Below are 15,242 nucleotides of genomic sequence, written 5' to 3' on the forward strand. Positions count from 1 at the left end.
TTTACAGAAGTAAAAACCAACACAAATCTTCAGCTATGTAAGAAAAATGATATATCTTAAAAGATTGTTAAGGATTCAGAAGCTGTCACGCCATGACAAAGTAAAGATAACAAACTGTGCAAAGAACCTGTACATTGCAGCCAGTTCAAATCTATCGATGGGATTTTTTATACCATTGTGTCTCTGTGTGCTGGGCATAAGTGCAAGAATATTCTACCTGATAGACAAATGTGAGATGGAATCCGAGAAGAGCCCAATCGATGACATTTTTGCAGAGCTAGAATAAAGGACAGGGCTCAATGCCAAATACAGAGTCTGAAATAATGGGTGCTTATTAGATAATTGAACAGCCATGGCATATTCTGAAATTGGATAAACCAAAAATAAGCATTATGTCGTATGTACACAAAAGCATTGGTATAATTTAATCATGGACTACTTCTATCATGCATTTCGCTTGAAAATTACGTCAATCAAATACTTGTTGCTCTTTACCTGGCTGTACATTGCCTTTGTTCCGTTGCGAATCAATTCAGAAAGCCCAGGATATGAAATATTGTGCCAGTGGACTAACTTCGAGATTAGTCCAATGTATTCTATATTTGTAAAGTCCTGTTTCACATATCCAATCAAATTCTCTAATAATGCCCTAGCATATCTTGCTGGAATGTATCGTACAAGAAAATCCTTGTCATCGCAGGCATCAGCGACTGTACTTATCAAGTCAAACCTGCCCGACCGGATTGCTGATATCAGGGCTTTCTGATAATTTTTACTTTCAAGAGACTCCTTTACATACTTTTCTGACACTTCAACGTCAAACTCAAGGGGACTGAATTTGATACTATCTTTATCATAAATGCTCAAACCTTCGCTTGAAAGAAGATACATTACATTGTCTTGGACACAGATCTTTCGGGTTTCTATCACTCGTTCCTTATCAAACTTTGTATCCTTCTCTCTTAATAGCTTTGTTTTATAGTTCTCCCAGTCTTTGTTTCTAGAAACCTTCAAAACTTGAAATAAAAAATTTTTCATCAATGAGCTTTGTGTGCGTTGTTGAAAATTATGTTCGAAGATCTTGATTAAATTTGAAGAACCTCCACAAAATATAAATTCTGAGTTAAAATCAATCTGTTCTACAGGCTTAGATCTAATATACATTTCATTTCTCTTACGTGCCTCAAGCTGGACTGAAAAAGAGTGGCAAAGTTAATATCAAGATCATAGATCAGTATATCCTTAACAGTCGAAACAACAACGCTCAGATTTTTGACAGTCATGTTGGTTGGAATATCCTCAATCATCACATTCTCAGTGTGTCCCGAAAATACATTAATTTTTGACAATGTTTTGTCAAGTTCAATGCAATAAAGATAATTTCTGTAAAATGCTGTTGAAATTATTGGAGATTTGAGATGTATACTTTCAACAAGCTTAGATCTCATAAGATCAATTACTTTTATATTTGCTTGCTCCGAAATAAAAAGAAAGCATCCATCATCGCTCATGCAGCTTGAGGATAAAGCGCTTAACGGCTCACTTGAAACCAAAAAGGATCTAAAGCAATGCGAATCATTAATATTAAATGAAGAAACATATCCTGTAGTGTATACTGCCGTGCAGATGTTTGTAGACAAATGAGTATACAGAATATCGCCTTTCGAATTTGGGTCGTAGAGTGTCTTAATGCATAATGTCTCCATGTAGATCCTGATCTTTCTATCGGCACACCCTGCTGCAATCATATTTTTAAGTGGAGTAATATTCAATATTTTGGGCAAATCAAGTAAAAACACAAACGATTCACTGCGAATGTCATAGCCTCCAATAAAGCTGGGAGTTCTTACGTACAAAGTATTTCTTTCCAATGCGAGCTCAATTACTTTATCGTCAAGTTCTCCTCTATAAATCTCTTCAAAATCTTTAAAAATAACGACGACTGTTTTTTTCAATACTTCTTGCTTGGAAGATTGGGCATTTATTGGCAATATCGATTCTTTAAGGTCTTCTTTTGGTATTATCATATTCTCAAGACACAGTGCTAAAATGTTTTCAAACGAAGCAGATGCAACGATATTGGCATCGAATTTCACATTTTTATATTCTATAGACTCTGTATTCAAAAAAGTAATACTTCCGTTTTTACATGTCACAGCAATGATATGATTGTTTGTGTGTAAGCCAACAGGAATATCATTGAGAGATGCTATGATTTTTGATTTTTTTCTTAAAATATCAAACACACGAACCGTACAGTCATCTGATGCTGTGACTATTTGTGTGCTATTTAATATTTTGATGAATCTGATGCACCTGTAGTGGCCAATATTCTTTGAATGTAAGCTAAAAAGTGTGAATTTGTATTCTTTTGGCATCATCCACACTTCCAGTACATTATCAACACCAATGGCAAAGAAGTCACTGTAGACATCTATGGCCGATGCAGATCGCTTTAACGACCCAATAAAAGTCTGGAAATGGTTCAGAACTACCCTATCTTGAGTGCAAAGAATTGAGTAGTCGCCGCATATTCCGAAGCTTCTGATAGTTCCATCACAAGAGCTGATTAAATTGTATTTGCTACATTGAATCTTAAAAAGGTGGGTATTTGATGAGAAATACACGCCATTATTTGAAATTAGCCCCTTAGAATCTGAAGCTGTAGGAATGGCTGTCTTGAATCTAAATCCATTCATTGGGTAAATTTTTACGGAGGAAAATACCACAAAGAAGATAAGACCTGCAAAATATACATGGCTTATGAGTATACCATGCCCCTGCATTGGACAGAAACAAGAGATAACTGCATGCTTGTCTGGAATTACAGTGCAAAATCCACTTTTGGACTGAAAACGCCACTATTTAATTTTAATAACGATGTTCTCCGCAATTATCTTGAAATATCCCATTTCATTTTTATGATTTTTATAGATAATTGAAATGCATTCTGCACAGCTATTCCTTCTATTTGCTAGTAGCATATTTCTGAACAGATATCCAAGAATCTCATAAAGCGAATTCTGATCGATTGAAAATGCGAATTTTGTGTCTTTTATCAGCTCAACTACCCTCTCAAAAAATGCACGCTCTGGTCGACTGATTAACAGCAGCATAAGTTTGAGTTTATTTTCAACATATTCAAAAGAACAGCTTCTAATATAGTTAAGATTTCTATCAACCATCAGTTCATCTATATTGGTGCAGGTGCTGAAGACCCGTTCAAAAATCTTAGGCAATGCACCACAATTGACCCGATGAACTGAAATGTAGTAGTATGAAAATGTTGGATGGATCCTGAGTAGCAAATCCTCGGTTGCACTACAACTCTCAATGCTTTGTAGAATGAAAATAACATTTTCATCGTTGATGGACACTGTCTTATGAGATTGATAGTGGCTTTTGATAATTTCAAGTTTTTGAGGTGTTGATATAAGATCAATATAAACTGGATCTTGTGTATGATTAAAGAGAAGGAATGCCAACTCATTGTTTTCAGCACAGAGTCCATATAAAAGACTCTTGTCAATATTGTTGATGATATCGTCCCTCAAAACAGGCGTTTTACTCAGAGTATTAAATAATTCAGGACAAAAGTGAGCTTTACAAAACTCAGCAGCTAAATTTACAAGTTTATTGTTATTAACTGCCTCCACATATATGAACTCCTTGATTCCTTCATCATTGCAACTCTTTAAATAATCCTCCAAACAGCTAAGATACTTTAGGCATATTTCAGAAATCGTTCCTTTTAAAGCATAACAAAATACTTTCACGTCCCTGTACTTGATAAAATCTAAAACATCACAAGCTATATTCTTCAGCTCCCTGTTTGTGTTAAAAACTGCTTCCTTCCAGATATCATATGCTTTCTTTTTTACAAGCGAGTGCTGATCGTGTCTGAGTATAAAAATAATGGGCAAATATCTAATTATATCAAGACACTGCAATCTAATTGCATGATCAGAGTGTATGCAACAGTCTATGAGGTATTCGTTGATCATTTGTTTGTACTCATCAAACTCTGTGCTGCTCATAATTGACTTCATTGCCTTACAAGCAATTTGCCTTGTTTCGATTTTTTCATTTCGAAACAGTCTTTTTAATCAACGGGATAAAGACATTTAGATGCTTGGAGAACTCGGCTAACTCACAAGCGGCTGCAACAAATGCAGGCTCTACAACTATAGAAGACTCCTTATCTCCATGGGCCTTCGCATTGCTAAGAGCATGGCAAATGATTTTGTCATTCAGGGCAGAGTCTCCTTTCATTTTCAGTATCTCCACGAGATAGTTGCAAATTCTAAGTGAATTTAAGTTTTGTAATAAAACATCAAAATCTTCAAACTGCGTATAAAAGCAAAACTGCGAGGCCACCTCAAGGGCGTCCAACGTTGAATAATTGTTGCTGACCACAAATAAACTCATGTTGCGAAACACAAGATTAGAAACATGCTTAATGTCTTTTTCTTTTATGATATTGATTAATCTTTTGAGAACATTAAAGCACTCAATGGTGTTTTCATCCAAACTCCTTAAAAACAACTGCAAGAGAATGTTGAGTGAATTAAAGCATAAATAGTTATTGAATTGGATTGATTTGAAAGATTGTAGAAAGGTTTTAAAGTAGCTTCTGTCCAGGAATGTTTGAACTATTTCAGACAATATATTCTGAACTTCGATTGTCTCAACCCTGATTTGATTAAATTTTACTTTTGACAGTTTGCAGACTGTTGAATTGCTAGAATTAAGTAGCGGAATAAGAGCATTGATAAACTTTAGGATGTGTGTTTTTGTGAGCGTTAGTGGATTGATGTAAGTAAGAACTAGCATTCTCTGTGTAGAAGTGCCTGAGGTTAAAATGTGGAGTATTTTATCGAAAATGATGTAGCAAAGATATCTATTTGATAAATTGTATGACATCACAAATGAAATTTTTTCCAAGGTTCCAAACTCAACATCATTTTCCAAGTTCAACCTTATTCTGTTATCATTACTTGCTTTTGAGACAAAATACTTGCGAAAGACATAGTCTTTCTCACTTAAACTCATAATTTCTTCTTTAGACAAAGTTTTCAGTATTTGATCAAGTAACCTTTCAAAATTTTCAGCAAAAAGATAAAGAGCATCTTGTTTTAGAATAAAACTGTTGGTGAAGAGAGACTCGATGATGTTGTTTGGATCAAATTCTATGTTTTCTAAGACTGCGATCCTGAAAAACGGATTTTTGTTCGTAGCTTCTTTCACAAAGCTTGCTCTAAGAGCGGAGTCAACTGAAAATATTTCATAAATCCAAGCAGAATAACAAAGCGAAGAATGAGTCGTTGAATGATGCGATTTTAACAGCCTGGTGACAAACTCCCGACGAAAATCTTTGTTTCTGAGAACATAGATTATTTTAAGTGATTCTGCAAGGCTATCAAAAATCTGTATACTAGAAATATCCAAAATTTTGTCATAAATACCAACAATGAGATCGTTGCATGGAGTTAGCCCAGACTTTTGAATAAAGTTCATAATCGGTACAGCATTGCCAGCATCAAGTTGAATGCTGCAGAATAGTTTTAGAAAAAATTCGCGATTCCAGTCATCAACTAATTCCAACAACTCTTGTACAGGCTTTGTTCTGTAAAAGATCATCAGCTCATTTTCATATCCAAAGTTAATATACTTAGTAGCATCTCTAGCAGTAAAATTAAAGTGGCCGGTTAATAAATCCTGAAGAAGCTGGTCTTTTGGATGATAGAAATGCCTAACAACTGTTCTGAAAACATCCTCATTTTTTTTTAATATGCCAAAAAGAGTATCATTCAGTAGCTTTGCTTCTTGATAATCTGTCTTATCTGCGAGTTCAGCATCTCCTTCAAAACTCTTGATTCTTGCACTGTTAAAGACGATTGTGTCCTCAATAATGGACAGAACAACATCATACACATTCACATATTCGCAAATATCCCTTACATTATTATTTATGAAGACATTCAGGATGGCATTATGGCCGATTCTTGTTTGGTAGTGTCTAATCTTCAACAGATTGCTGTAAATTTGATTCTTCTTATCAAAAGCATTGAAAAACACAAATTCAGAGTTATCTTTGGGCTTTGTCTTACAGCATGCATTCAATTTTCTTGCTATGCCTAATTGCCTATAGAAATATTCAAAATCATCTCTGTTGGCATACTCCTTCATTTCAATAATAAACTTTTTACTCATATTGTCATTGAATATGGCTTTTCTAAATATCTTAAATTGCAGAAAATAGTCAAATGCACGATTATCAAATGGCAAGTCATGTCTCAACTTCATGACGTCCATGTTTCTGAAAAGCTCATCTATAAATTCAAAGTCATTTTCAAACCAAGCTTCGACAACATTTGGCTGTAGTTTTGGTGCTAAAAATCCAACAAACTCTTTGATCAATTTAAAATTGCATATATTGCTTTGTAAAAACGCCACCAATGTCTTTTTTGAGATTCTACAAACACAGTATTTCAAAAAAGATCTATCGGTTGCTTCACAATATAACGTCTCTAAAAGCAACATAAGATTATATTCGGTTTTTAAATTCAAGCATTGCCTTAAAATGACTGAAAGGTAGAATATTTGCATATTCTGATCTTCAAAGCACAGATCTGTGGGCATTAAAGGAATGTACTTTAAACTTCTCTCAACAACATGCTTTGGCTTATTGTAGCATATTTTTACAAAACCTCTACAGTCGAATTGGTCTTGCAACACTGGTTTTTCTTTCTTTGAAGCATTCATTTCGGATATAATCGAGTTCCTTTCTTCACTTGTAAAATATGACTTGGGTATTTTTATATGCATTGATCTTTTCAATGATTCTAAAGTTGTCTTTCTTGTTTTTGGATCTGTTATTCTCAAGATTAACTCTGATTTGCTAATTTTTCTGGTTTTCTGCAAAGACATGGCACAAAAATTTTTCAATGTTAAAACATTATAGGGTGTTAAAGTTTCTGAAATCAATTACTTATAGAAAATATACTTCTGTTATATTTTGACCTGCTATTAATTAAGTACTTGGCAAGCATCACACATTTTTATTCAAAAATTTTTAGCATAGAACGAGCTGTGTTTCCAGCCCTTGCATGGCTAAGCTAGAACTAGTTAAAGTCGACACAGACACAGCTAAGATTTACAATCCAAAGAACAGTTTTGTGTTTAAGTTAACATTTAACAACCAGGAGTATCTGAATGATGATGTTGAATTTGAGATAATTTACTTTGGAGATGCATACTCTGATAATCATGACCAGAAAATATGCCACAATGTGATAGGACCTCTTGAAGCTGGAAAGCTCTACTTTGAGCTGGAGACATCGCCTATTGATCTCACAAAGATACCTATCAAAACACTTTTTGGTCTTACAACGATTTTGATTGTGGGAAAGTTCAAGGGAGAGCAGTTTATTAGAATAGGATTTGTGGTTGACGTTAGATATCCCGGCATAAATTCTGAGAAATTAGTTGATAGTGATGATGTAGCTATTACTGGAGATGTTGAAGACGATGAGGGATATGAGGATGAGGAGATGGCTGAGGAAGATAGCTCTGATAATGATATCGTTGAAGATGAAGATTCTGAAGATGAGGAAGTCGAAATCATGGACGATGAAGAACTTGATGAGTACGAAGAAGATGAGGGATATAATGCAGAGTGTGATGAAAAAGGATCTAGTGCAGATGAGGAGCTGGAAGATGCGCTTGCCGAGGCTATCATGCCTACTAAAAAACGTGAGTCCATCCCACTAGAAACCCCAATTGTTCCTGGGAAGGATGAGTTTGAGTACAAAGGATTCGCTATGAAGCAAAGCCTGATTGAACTGACACTGCTTGATAAGCCTATTATTCATGTTTTTGACATTGACTGGGGCACTAGCAATAAACCCCAGGGTGACATTGCAGAATCTTCCGAAAATGAAGATAATGCAAGTGATTTCAAAAGAGACTCAGAACAGACTGTCAAAAAGACCAAGACTCAGTAAATTACTTTTTAAATTGTTTAAAGCCAGCCGAACTTCTTCTTGCTGTTATTGCTATTAATTTGAAAGTCTAAACATTTTCTAGTAGTCTGCTGCGTATCTGCCAACTTAAAAACTTTTATGAATAAACCCCATATCTAGTTGGATACTTTCATAGTTAAACTTGATAGCAATAGACTGTTATAATACAAGTATATTAATGGTTTATTAGTTTGTCTTTGGGTTATTTACGAACTGTTGTTCTCTAAGGTATTTGATATGTCCGACAATAACGACTGCAATGCACTTTGAACCTTGTGCAGCATTTTCTTATACGATTTTGATAACCCTGGTCTTTTTTATTTGAACCGCCATTGCCTTGGCCTGTCGCTTCTTTTCTTTTGCCATTACCGTCCTTTTTTTTTGTGTTTGGGTGTGATTTCTTTTCCTCTTCTTTCTTTGTGTTTTCTGGCATATAAGTCTTATTTTTAGGATTTGATTCCTCATCGCTTATTTCGTCTGTTTTCTCTTGAATATCTATGTCTCCTCCTGTTTGACTTTTGACTATTGACTTGGCCCATTTCCTTTGCTCTTCTGGATCATCGGGGCTTAGGTCACCACCTAACGGATTGGAGGTGTCAGACTCCGAAGACTGGGAGAGGCTTCCTTTTAAATTTCCATCGAAAATATCATCAAGGTTTTTGAAGGATGGTCTTGTACTAGCAAAAGATGCAAGCATCAGTAATAATGCCAAAATCATTTGTTTGTGTATTTTTTGTTCGTTTATAGATCGTTTCAAACTAGAAACAAATATGTGCGATTAATGACTTGGCATTGGGCGTTCTGCAATGTACAGAATACGCAAGATCAAGCTAGTGTTGCATTTGAAATTTAAATTGGCCAAAAATCTAAAATAGCTATTGGAGCTGGTATTTAATATATTAAGGTAGTATTCAGCTACGGGGTTTCCACCAGCTGCTTATTTTCAAAATGGTTTATACTACTGTAAGGGCTATCTGTCTTCAGCTAACATCAATCAATTCTTCTCACCCATGATCGAAGATGAGTTCCCATTCAAATTGCCAGACTTGGATTTGAATTTCAAGGACATTGATGTTATGGAATTCGATAAGAACACTGTCGACAAAATCAATGAATACTTGGACAATGACCTACGGGAGCAGGATCTTTTCATAAGAAGACTTCTTGAGCTTGAGAGAAAACTTGATGCTGTCATTTAAAAGAACAAAATGTGAATTAAAAGATGATAAGCTGCAAGCCCGTTCTTACAATAAAATACATGCAACACTTTAAAAGTATAGTGTATATTTAAATGGCGCATTTTGATTGATATTAAAAGACATAATGATTTAGGTAACGAGGACATATCAGCAATGGGGAAGCTTTAGGTGCAAACGTGCGAGAGGCCATGTTAGAGAATGCGCTTGTTATGAGTGAAACCTTAAGACAAAGCAGTCAGCTACAAGATAATGGTCAGTTTATTATTTATTTTTAAGATGAGGTTGCGAGCCGTAATGTACGTTAACTCTTTTGTCATGTCGATAAACATCGCTCTCAAGTGAGCTGTTAATGTTCAGGCGATCTATAAAATTGTCAAGTTCATGTGCGCTTAAAAGATTGATTGGGATTTCAAAGTATATGGATTTCTTGGATATGATTTTATATAGGCATATTAAAAATAGCATAAGCCTTATGAATGAGTACTGGTTTAGGTGATAGAGTAGAAACGATGTGAATATAAAGCTAAATGAAGACATGCCATCGGCAGTTATAGCTATGTAATAGTACAATGCAGACACATACTTTTCAAAACAGCACCACGTCATTATTAAAGTGAAAAGCGTTGAAAGACCAAACACGCTTTTGATCTTTTTGTACAGCAGAAAATTTTTGAAAAATAGGTTTTTCAAAAACACGACATTTAAGGATTTGCAGCTGCTGCAGTACGGAAGCCTCTTTAAATACTCCCGGAATGTTCTACATTTAATCGAACTGTTTTTCATGGCTCTTCTTGAGCAGGACACACAGAGATTTAGAGTTCTTTGCTTGGTTTCAGCTATTGGAAGTGACTTGATTAGTTGAATGCCGTTTTTCAAAGTAAAGTATATTTCACAGTTCTCACAGAACAAAGTGTCATTCAGTACTTTGGTTTTGTGTGAATTGCAGAATTGGCACTGCTTCATAGATGATGGGTGGAAAATAAATTTTGACAAAGCAATGAAAAGTGACTTAGAAATCGCCGTACAGTGTGTATTATTGGTATATTTACATAAGTCCATCACTAGTTAGATATGGTTCTGTGTACTCTGAGAATAATTTTACAGGTAAATTTCAATATGTCTTGAGTGGTGTTCTGAAAGATTGAAAATAGAAAGGCCAAAGTAAATCTACTGCAAGGGGCTGTATTTATTCTTATATAAGATCTTTCCAAATACTAGCAAACAAAATATGAAAAATGTTCCTAATATGAGTTTTTGAAGATGCATATCACAAACAAATTCAGAAACTTGAGCTACTTAAGCACTAGAAAAATAAACTTTGAAAATATAGCTTTATTAGAAGAAATCAAGATTGGCATCGCTTTCAGACTCTTCTTCCTCTACTTTTTCAACCTTTGCAGGAGCTGCTGTTGTAGTCTTAGCTGCTGTAGAAGGTCCGGCTGAAATCTGCGATTTCATAAGCTCACCTCCTGCTGCAATTAATTCGCTGAACGACTTTCCATCTACCTTTGAAAGAAAAAGATCAAGCGATTCCTCGCAAACAGGTGCCTGAATGGAATTCAGCAGTGAAACGATCTTAGACTTCATTGCATCCTTACTGAGCATCTCTGTTGAGTTTTGTGCAATAAGCGAGAAGGCTGTAATGTATTCCATGTTGGGGATAAAAATTTTCAAAAAAATTTTGCGAGCAAACCAAGGAATAGCACTAGAAATTGAGCATGCGGCATATAAATTACTTTGTACTTATGCACTATCTTGGCTTTGAATCTGAACAGGTGATCATTCTGGTTGTCATTTGCAGCCTGCTCTTATAGAGTAGTAGTATTTTTGGACCCAGCCCTAATGATTGACAGAGTACAAAAAGTACTGGAATGGATGGCGCCAGAACTTGAAAGCTATAAGAAACGACGCATTTTTAGTCAAAAACAAATCCAAAAGATAGTTGAGAATAGAAGAAGGTTTGAAAACAAACTTCAAAGATCCAGCAAAAAACTACTGGACTTTCTGACGTATATTGATTCAGAAAAAAATCTTGAAAAGATTAGAAATAAGAAAATAGCAGCCCTTGGAACGGGATTAGAAGATACTGACATGCTCCTACAAGCAAATATCATAAAAATATATGAAAGAGCTCTTCATTATTACAGTGAGCCAATTCTTTTGAAAGATTTTTCTGAATATTGCATTAGAAGAAAGGCTTTTGAAGAAATGAAAAGCACTTTTGCAGCGAAATGCTTGAAAAATCTCACAAATACTGATCTATGGGTATATTGTGCTCAAAAGCTTTGGGAAATAGATGATATTGAAGGTGCAAGGGGACTGTTCATAAAAGGCGCGAGTGTAAATTCGGATTCAAAGCTTTGTGTTGAGTTTTTTAGACTCGAGTGTCTCTATGCGAACAAACTTAACAGAATTAACCAAGAACTTGGAGTCGCCGATGAGGATAAGGACGAAATTGAAAAGGGGAAGATTGCACTTACTGTTTTTGAAAATCTGAAAGAAAGAATGGCTGAGCACGAAATAAACCAGTGTATGGAAATTTCCAGTATTGTTTCTGGTCTCAACGAACAGCTACAAAAACTTATTTGACAGAAAAATGCAATAAAAGTGAGAGTTTGTAGTAGTTTTGGTGATATCCTACTTAGTCTACACATATGCTGTTTAAAGATACTAACGATAACTTCCCTACTCGATTATTTTTTAGCTTTTGGTCATTCGATAACAAAGAAATTAAAACCGTTCTTGGAAATAGCTTTGCAACTTGTGATAACTGAGTGCACAAACAGTTTTCGACCAAACATAGTGTGACGGCTAGATTTTTAACATTAAAGATGTGGGTAAATTAACCTTTAGATAGATAAAATAGACTTGAAATTGTATTATAAACATCTCTTCTGCTGTAGCAAGAAGGTAATAGCAGTTATTAAAACCATCTTCTAGCAGTTTTCTTCTTGAAAAAGTTTTCGCCCAAATGGTAAAATATGACCAAAAGAACAAAGCATTCAAAGACTTTGAGTCTCTCCTTGAAGAGATAATGCAGTGTGACGATGGATGCTTTGAAGATGAGGTATCGCTGGATGGCTTTGAAGTTGAAATTTCAGATCCATCCAGCGATTCGTTGATAAAGGAAAGCTCCAAGGAAGCAACAACAGATATAGAAGAAGAGGATACTACCGAGCAAAGTAGCTTTGTTCCAGGAAAGATATATAGTTTTGTAGATGGAAAGCTGGGCATGGTTGACCAAAGTGAGGACTTTCCGGTTGACAATGAAGAGTCGGAAATTAAACTTACATCAGAGCAAATTAAAAAATTAACGATTATAGACAGAGAGGAGTATAGCAACACAAAGAACATTATAAAACCAGGAAGGGGAAAAAGAAAAACGACTCGAAGATGTGAAAATTTTGATGAGTAGAGCACAGCTGTGGTGGGCAGTGCCATTCTCTATTAATAAATTTGTTTTCTGATGCTTTGCAAGTTTAATTAAAGGATGTGCTTTCGAACTTTCACACCAGTGTTATTCTACGAATAGATTTTCCATTGTCTATTCTTTTACTCATCTCTCCGGCTAATTTCATAAAGCATTTTCTCGCCAACTGCAAAACTTGCAAGGGGTTTTTGTCCGTCCCAAACAATGGAAAACAAGAAAGAAAAGTTCTCAGTGAACAACTACATTGTCTTTAAGCAGGGCCCAGACTGCTATGAGGGTAGAATTAAAAATATTTCAGTTGAAGGAGGCATAGAAGTCTATCAAGTCTTTTGTTTTACTACCTTTACCGATTTTAGAGTCCCCGCGACAGACGTGTTAAGCAATGTTAGCCAAGAAGTCAAGAGAAAGATGAAAACAACAGCGTATCTAGAAATCCCAGGACAGATTTACATACCGCCTGCACTCAAAAATATCCTTGTTGTAGACAAAGAGTGGTCTATTGAGAATAAATACGATCTACCTCATAAAAATTCCGTTTCTAGCATTTTGAAACAGTTTAAGGATTTTGTGATGAATTCCGCAAATATTTGTGATCTTGACGAGGCTACTGAAGTACAAAAGGGATTTGCAATGTGTTTCAACAGCTTCTTCAAAAAATTTCTTATGTATTCAATCGAGAAAGATCAAATCAGTTCTCTCAAAGGCGAGCCGACCGAGTATTGTGGACCAGTGCATCTTTTAAGGCTAATATACTTTATCCAGAAGAACGTCAATACCTATATTAAAGACAAAGAAGTTGAGGGAATTGTTCTTGACTATACGATTTACCTTCTTGACTTTATGCTAATCAGATACAAAGATTATTTTTGAATGTTGACTCAAAAGCCTTGTTTAGCAAAAAATGCTAACATAGTGGCTAAATAAATAGCGATTGTGTTTATGTGATTCCTTAGTGCTATCTTGTATTAATATTAATTTATTTGACATGGTGCTTACATTCCGGAATTGCTATCAAATTTCAATACTTTGCTGAATTCCCAGGGGCATCTGCACATTGGGCAGTTTTTGTTGTTCTGCAGCCATTCCTCAACACAATGCAGGTGGAATACATGTGAGCAGGCACCCACACAAGGAACACATTGAATTGGATGAACACACTTGTGACAAATACTATTAAATTCTTGCTGGCATATCAAACACGTTTCTTCATCTATTTTCCATCTCCATCCGTATTTTAGATGGACTTTGTCAACTTTTATTTTAGCTTTCATTTAAGAGGGTCTGAGAAATATTCAGTCAAACATAATTAAAATAACACTGGGCCCATCGCCAATGCTAGTGAATACAATACATATGCATGTTTGTGGGCACAAAACCCGCTTAAATTTAGATCGTATAACATTTTGAAAATTTTAATCTTCTAATTTTTCTTATAGTCAAGCCTGCTTTCCAGTTTTTTAGCCTCACTCAGCTTTCGTGCACTCTTTACAAAATCCTCATGCATCACATAGTCTCTCTCTTCTCTCAGTGCTATCATGCCTGCCTCAGTGCATACGTTTCTTAGATCTGCACCGTTGAACCCAACAGTCAATTTCACCAGATTGTCAAAATCAATCTCATCTCCCTTTTGCATGCTTTGAGAATGAATGCTCAGAATTTCCTTTCTACCTTTCTCATTGGGTAGGGGTATTTCAATTTTTCGATCAAGTCGGCCTGGCCTTAAAAGTGCTGGATCGAGAATATCAGGTCTATTAGTTGCCATTATTATTTTTACATCGTCAAGATCTGCAAAACCGTCCATCTGATTTAATAACTCCATCAGTGTTCTTTGGACTTCTCTATCACTGGAATTAGACTCGTCCGATCTCTTTCCTCCAATCGCATCCACCTCATCCATAAATATTATACAGGGCGCCTTACTCTTAGCATAAGCAAACATTTCTCTTATCATTCTTGAAGATTCTCCAATATACTTCTCAATGAGTGCAGAACACACCACTCGCAAAAAGGTAACATCCATAGTAGAAGCTACTGCCCGTGCAATGAGTGTCTTTCCGGTTCCTGGTGGTCCATAAAGTAATACGCCTTTGGGGGGCTTAATTCCAACTCGTTTGAAAATCTCAGGATTTTTAATAGGAAGTTCAATAACTTCCCGTATTTCTCTGATTTGTTCATTTAGACCTCCAATAGAGTTGAAATCCACATCCTTAGGCCTTTCTTCAGCCATGCTCTGAATCATTGGATCCACCTCTCTTGGAAGAATAAGTGTTATTGTAAGTGTTGTTACATCGAGAGAAACTCTTGTCCCAAGTTTGAGCAACGACCGATCTATATGCTTGGCACATCCTACAACATATCTTGGGCCATGCGAGGTCTTAACTATGAATTTTTCATCATCTATCTTTTTTAAAATCTCTCCTATGTTCTGTCCTACTGTCTGAAGTGCTTTCATGTCATTCTCGCTCTTCTCAAACTGCTTTGTTGTCTGCTTAAGAATGACCCTTTCGTTCTTTAGTGTTTCAATAACTGCTTCATGGTTCACAATTGCTTTATAGTATTCTTCGTAGACTTGGTTTTCACCCATTAGGG

At 35.6% G+C, this 15,242-nt stretch overlaps 12 protein-coding genes across 12 annotated transcripts; 4 read left to right on the forward strand and 8 right to left on the reverse strand.

Annotated features, from left to right (window-relative positions):
• Positions 1-444: 444 nt before the first annotated feature.
• VICG_00395 (uncharacterized protein) lies at positions 445-1,164 on the reverse strand (the record flags this gene model as incomplete). Its single annotated transcript, XM_007603786.1, has 1 exon — positions 445-1,164. One exon carries the CDS (start codon positions 1,162-1,164, stop codon positions 445-447), a length of 720 nt encoding a protein of 239 aa, XP_007603848.1.
• On the reverse strand, positions 1,140-2,786 carry VICG_00396 (uncharacterized protein; the record flags this gene model as incomplete). The annotated part of the gene is made up of 1 exon (XM_007603787.1): positions 1,140-2,786. One exon carries the CDS (start codon positions 2,784-2,786, stop codon positions 1,140-1,142), a length of 1,647 nt encoding a protein of 548 aa, XP_007603849.1.
• A 75-nt stretch (positions 2,787-2,861) lies between these two features.
• VICG_00397 (uncharacterized protein) lies at positions 2,862-4,049 on the reverse strand (the record flags this gene model as incomplete). Its single annotated transcript, XM_007603788.1, has 1 exon — positions 2,862-4,049. One exon carries the CDS (start codon positions 4,047-4,049, stop codon positions 2,862-2,864), a length of 1,188 nt encoding a protein of 395 aa, XP_007603850.1.
• A 34-nt stretch (positions 4,050-4,083) lies between these two features.
• VICG_00398 (uncharacterized protein) lies at positions 4,084-6,930 on the reverse strand (the record flags this gene model as incomplete). The annotated part of the gene is made up of 1 exon (XM_007603789.1): positions 4,084-6,930. The coding sequence occupies one exon, from the start codon at positions 6,928-6,930 to the stop codon at positions 4,084-4,086; it is 2,847 nt and encodes a 948-aa protein (XP_007603851.1).
• A 179-nt stretch (positions 6,931-7,109) lies between these two features.
• VICG_00399 (uncharacterized protein) lies at positions 7,110-8,006 on the forward strand (the record flags this gene model as incomplete). Its single annotated transcript, XM_007603790.1, has 1 exon — positions 7,110-8,006. The coding sequence occupies one exon, from the start codon at positions 7,110-7,112 to the stop codon at positions 8,004-8,006; it is 897 nt and encodes a 298-aa protein (XP_007603852.1).
• Positions 8,007-8,247: 241 nt separating this feature from the next.
• Positions 8,248-8,742, reverse strand: VICG_00400 (uncharacterized protein; the record flags this gene model as incomplete). The annotated part of the gene is made up of 1 exon (XM_007603791.1): positions 8,248-8,742. The coding sequence occupies one exon, from the start codon at positions 8,740-8,742 to the stop codon at positions 8,248-8,250; it is 495 nt and encodes a 164-aa protein (XP_007603853.1).
• A 742-nt stretch (positions 8,743-9,484) lies between these two features.
• On the reverse strand, positions 9,485-10,186 carry VICG_00401 (uncharacterized protein; the record flags this gene model as incomplete). The annotated part of the gene is made up of 1 exon (XM_007603792.1): positions 9,485-10,186. The coding sequence occupies one exon, from the start codon at positions 10,184-10,186 to the stop codon at positions 9,485-9,487; it is 702 nt and encodes a 233-aa protein (XP_007603854.1).
• A 372-nt stretch (positions 10,187-10,558) lies between these two features.
• On the reverse strand, positions 10,559-10,876 carry VICG_00402 (uncharacterized protein; the record flags this gene model as incomplete). Its single annotated transcript, XM_007603793.1, has 1 exon — positions 10,559-10,876. The coding sequence occupies one exon, from the start codon at positions 10,874-10,876 to the stop codon at positions 10,559-10,561; it is 318 nt and encodes a 105-aa protein (XP_007603855.1).
• A 189-nt stretch (positions 10,877-11,065) lies between these two features.
• Positions 11,066-11,812, forward strand: VICG_00403 (uncharacterized protein; the record flags this gene model as incomplete). The annotated part of the gene is made up of 1 exon (XM_007603794.1): positions 11,066-11,812. The coding sequence occupies one exon, from the start codon at positions 11,066-11,068 to the stop codon at positions 11,810-11,812; it is 747 nt and encodes a 248-aa protein (XP_007603856.1).
• Positions 11,813-12,194: 382 nt separating this feature from the next.
• VICG_00404 (uncharacterized protein) lies at positions 12,195-12,638 on the forward strand (the record flags this gene model as incomplete). The annotated part of the gene is made up of 1 exon (XM_007603795.1): positions 12,195-12,638. One exon carries the CDS (start codon positions 12,195-12,197, stop codon positions 12,636-12,638), a length of 444 nt encoding a protein of 147 aa, XP_007603857.1.
• Positions 12,639-12,857: 219 nt separating this feature from the next.
• On the forward strand, positions 12,858-13,523 carry VICG_00405 (uncharacterized protein; the record flags this gene model as incomplete). The annotated part of the gene is made up of 1 exon (XM_007603796.1): positions 12,858-13,523. One exon carries the CDS (start codon positions 12,858-12,860, stop codon positions 13,521-13,523), a length of 666 nt encoding a protein of 221 aa, XP_007603858.1.
• A 550-nt stretch (positions 13,524-14,073) lies between these two features.
• On the reverse strand, positions 14,074-15,237 carry VICG_00406 (26S proteasome subunit P45 family protein; the record flags this gene model as incomplete). The annotated part of the gene is made up of 1 exon (XM_007603797.1): positions 14,074-15,237. The coding sequence occupies one exon, from the start codon at positions 15,235-15,237 to the stop codon at positions 14,074-14,076; it is 1,164 nt and encodes a 387-aa protein (XP_007603859.1).
• Between the last annotated feature and the right edge of the window lie 5 nt (positions 15,238-15,242).

This window comes from Vittaforma corneae, assembly GCF_000231115.1.
Source record: "Vittaforma corneae ATCC 50505 unplaced genomic scaffold supercont1.2, whole genome shotgun sequence".
NCBI classification, from domain to species: Eukaryota; Fungi; Microsporidia; family Nosematidae; genus Vittaforma; species Vittaforma corneae.